Here is a 4015-nt window from a genome sequence, read left to right as displayed (position 1 = left end):
ATAATTTGTCGGTAGGGATAGGCCCAACCACACAGTGGTATAGCAGGCACTGTTGCATCCATCTTACACTACAATCCTACAATAACATTATTACAGTATTACACATATATTACTCCCACTACATGATACATGTATTATAGATAGTATACCACACCATACAGTGTAATTATACCATGGCATACTAGTGATTATCATACTCATCATACCATATAATATTACAAAGGTATAATAGACATGTATGAATAGAAACTTTGTTTTATTGCTGACATTAGTATCAATGTGGCTTAAATTAAGGAATTTTATTATTCATATAATCTAATGTTATTTTTTCCCCATAAAATGTAAATATTAATATTTAATGATTATTTTCTATTACTTAGTGCTGTATTAAATGTGTATTACATTTATATGAATGAAAAAAACTTTTTATCCATTTTATTATTGACTTTATTATCATATCTACAAAATGAGTTGACATTCTTAGGTGAAACGGGCTATAACTAAACTTCAAAGGATTTCCTATATAAGCACCTTCCTTTCAATTCTCCAGAGTTGGTGTTCGGGGAATGAGCCCTATATCAGCATGTTCTGTCAGCACATGGTGGATTTATAAAAGGAATATATACTGATGTCGCTGATTATTCCGTCTTTGCGTATTGCAGAGTTATCTTCTCTTGGGAGCAGTCATTGATTGTTACGTCACTTGTTTGTGAAAAAAACGTCATCAATTTTTGAGAAAACGACATAATTTTCTCACACAGACCAATGACGTAACAATCATTACCTGCTCCCAAGAGAAGATACCTCTGCCATACGCAAAGACGGAATAACTGACTTTAAAATGGTTTTATTATGGCCATTTACCTACCATTTACTCCCCCCGAATGAAACCCGATTCAAAACCAACAGTGGACACTCTTTGTTTTATTGACTATTGCGATTCGGGGCTCAGCGTCGAGGATGCAAAGAGGTGTAATCGTGTTGGGGGCGGGGCGGGGGATAAACAAAACATTAATTTTGAGGTACATGCCTCAATCACTGGCAAAAGATAAGGTGTAGACCTATGGTTTTGCAAACTATACGTTACGATAGCTGGAGTGGTGTTTATAGAACTTGACTGATCACAAAGTGCCCTCGCACCACTTGATCTCAAAATAATCGATTAAGTAAGTGCTAGAATTGCAAGCTGTGAGCGCCAAAATGGCAGCACCGACTGTTTCCTCCCCAGGATATTGGCTGGTTGAAAAGGCCCTATAACAACTGATTAAAAATTTGTGAACCGCTTTGAAACGACCTACGAACTAGGTTGTTGTAGCATCTAACGTGCTTCATATGTTTGGATGACTTGCCCATCCCCGGATTGAACCCGATTCGTTCTTGTACATATTAGATCCAGTCAACACATGTGTTCCATTACACTCAACATATTTTTATTAACTTCACATTGGAGAGTTCCACATATAACAGATGGCGAGTATGGACGAGTTATGTCCCTTTACCTGACTGAATATATACAATAGACAGATACCACATTCCGTCTTCTTTTTTTTTTTTTTAAAGAATTAATCATCTCAAATGAAATATTTATAGAAAATTAACCTTTCTCTTTCTTTAAACTTATCAATTATAATAATATGAAATGTTCTACAGTAATTAATACAATGCCAATTAACTCTTAGACTGCGGCTGGCGGGAATCCCCGCCCACGCTTATCTTACCGTGTGCCACTGCCGGCGGGATATACCGCCCATGAATAGGTTTCGTTTTCTAATTTATGTAACGGGAATTCCCGTGTTACTATATATGATATCTCGCGGGAAGTCAATAGAGGTGAGATCCAAGATGGCGGTCAAAAATCAACAGTGATAGAAGTCATTGATTTATGTCAGAAAAATGGGATTATTTGCATGTTTTGACTGAAATATTTTGCAACAATGGCTGAAGCCGAATTTTACGAACTTGTCGGTAACTCCGATAGCGAGGATGATGAATTTATGGGCTTCTATCCAGAAGATATTGGTGATGAAATCGGTGAAAACTTTGACCTTGATGCCGACATTGATTTGGATGATCAGGAATTGCGGGAAATTGAACAAGAAGTTGAGAATGAAATGGATAGGGAAGATCGTGACCCAAAGCATAATGCATATTTTTCTCCGTGGTTGACTGAGTTTTCCGAAAATTCGGGACCGAAACATGTGGAAGGATCGGAGTCGGATATTTTTCTTACGTTATTCAATAATGAAATTATCGATATATTAGTGACTCAAACAAACTTATACTATGAACAGTACATCACAAATCTTGGTGGAGTTGAAAACTTAAAACCTCACGCCCGTGCGAGAAAGTGGACTGACGTCACGAACTCGGAAATGAAAGCTTTCATTGGGATTATTCTCTACATGGGTGTAGTACGTTTACCTGGTTACGATTCATACTGGAACACTGATGAGTTAATATCTTTGAAAGGGTTTACTGTATTAATGCCAAGAGATAGGTTCTTAAATATTTTGTCATTTTTCCACGCCGCTGATAACTCACAAGAACCACCACGTGACAGCCCAAATTTTGACCCTACCTACAAATTTTCTGAGGTAGCAAAACTTCTTGTTTCTCAATGGCAACACTATTATTATCCCGGGAGAGAACTGTCTGTAGATGAAACATTAATTCCATATAAAGGAAGGACCAAGTATCTGCAATATATCCCTTCAAAACCCCATAAATGGGGGCTGAAAACTTGGACTTTAGCGGAGTCCAGTACAGGATACGTGTACAATTGGGTGTTGTATACAGGAAAAGCTGCTGGAGATCCCACCAAAGGAGCTGCTCACCGAGTTGTAATGAATGTTACAGAACCTTTATTACATAAAGGTCATCACCTGTACTGTGATAATTTTTTTACAAGCCCATCACTATTCCAGGATCTTGAGGATAACCAGACGGGAGCATGTGGCACGCTGCGGACTAATAGGATAGGAGTTCCTAATGCGGTGAAGACCGCCAAACCCAAAAAAGGTGACCTCCCAGTTGTTGTGAGACAGGGTAACAAACTTTACATATGTTGGCATGATAAGAGACAGGTGAACATGCTGACAACTGTCCACAATGGCAGTACATACACCAAGACAGTGAGATCTAAGTTTCATGACGGCCATGTACGCGAAGTTGACCACCCCAGAGCGATACAACTTTACACACAACATATGGGTGGTGTAGATGTTGCAGATCAACAAACACAATATTGTGTATCTCAACACAGAATGCTAAAATGGTGGAAGAAGTTAGTCATCTGTAATCTGCTTGAAGTGACTTTCTGTAACAGCAAAATTATCTGGAAATCTCTCAATGGAGGGAAAAAAGTGTCCTCAATGAAGTTTCGGTTAGCTGTCATTCACGGTCTGCTTGAAGGCTATGAACCTACAAACAAGAGATTTGCTAGGCCAGTGAACAACCCCCCTTCTAGGCTTACAGAGAAACACTTCCCATCCATGAATCCCCACATGACAGCAGGTGGACGTAGGTCAACTCCAGACTGTGCTGTTTGCTCTGACCGCGAGCAGAAAAAGCGACATCAAACCCAGTTCATATGTCTTCAGTGTGACACTCCCTTGTGTGTGTACCCATGCTTTATGAGGTACCACAGCATGGTATATTTCAAGATAACATGTTCTCCTGAGCTACACAAGTAAAATGTGACAGAAGAATAACAGTAAATTAGGTATGTTAGAGTTATTGTTGAGAAAATGTTGTTGTTTTTTTGCGTTTTTTGTTCGTTTTTGTTGTTCAACACCCCATTTCTCGAATAAATGACAACACTTCAAAACAAAGTTGGTTGCAAATGAAAGTTTACTTCAAACTCAAAAACATACCATAGTCTTATTGCAATCAAATGAAACACAAAAAAGTTACGATTTTTTAAATAAAATACACTAATTAAAAACCTCGTTAGCTGAAATTACTTGGTGGCTGGGTCTAAGGGGAGGTAAATCTTGCTTAGCAGTCTAAGAGTTAA

At 38.4% G+C, this 4015-nt stretch overlaps 2 protein-coding genes across 2 annotated transcripts in view; one reads left to right on the top strand and one right to left on the bottom strand.

Annotated features, from left to right (window-relative positions):
- Positions 1 to 1934: 1934 nt before the first annotated feature.
- LOC110449005 (piggyBac transposable element-derived protein 4-like) lies at positions 1935 to 3692 on the top strand. Its single transcript, XM_021495578.1, has one exon. It carries the CDS (start codon positions 1935 to 1937, stop codon positions 3690 to 3692), a length of 1758 nt encoding a protein of 585 aa, XP_021351253.1.
- A 266-nt stretch (positions 3693 to 3958) lies between these two features.
- The window catches only part of LOC110449004 (uncharacterized protein K02A2.6-like), a 3039-nt gene continuing 2982 nt past the window's right edge, over positions 3959 to 4015 (bottom strand). The window contains exon 2 of the mRNA XM_021495577.1: positions 3959 to 3975. Coding sequence (XP_021351252.1) covers positions 3959 to 3975 — 17 coding nt within the window. The remainder of the gene's footprint in view (positions 3976 to 4015) is intronic.

Source organism: Mizuhopecten yessoensis, unplaced genomic scaffold (genome assembly GCF_002113885.1).
Source record: "Mizuhopecten yessoensis strain PY_sf001 unplaced genomic scaffold, ASM211388v2 scaffold4411, whole genome shotgun sequence".
Lineage (NCBI taxonomy): Eukaryota > Metazoa > Mollusca > Bivalvia > Pectinida > Pectinidae > Mizuhopecten > Mizuhopecten yessoensis.
This window is presented reverse-complemented; position numbering and strand designations above follow the sequence as displayed.

Coding starts and splice junctions, on each gene's coding strand:
- LOC110449005 (XM_021495578.1), top strand. CDS start 1,935: ATGGCTGAAGCCGAATTTTACGAACTTGTCGGTAACTCCGATAGCGAG.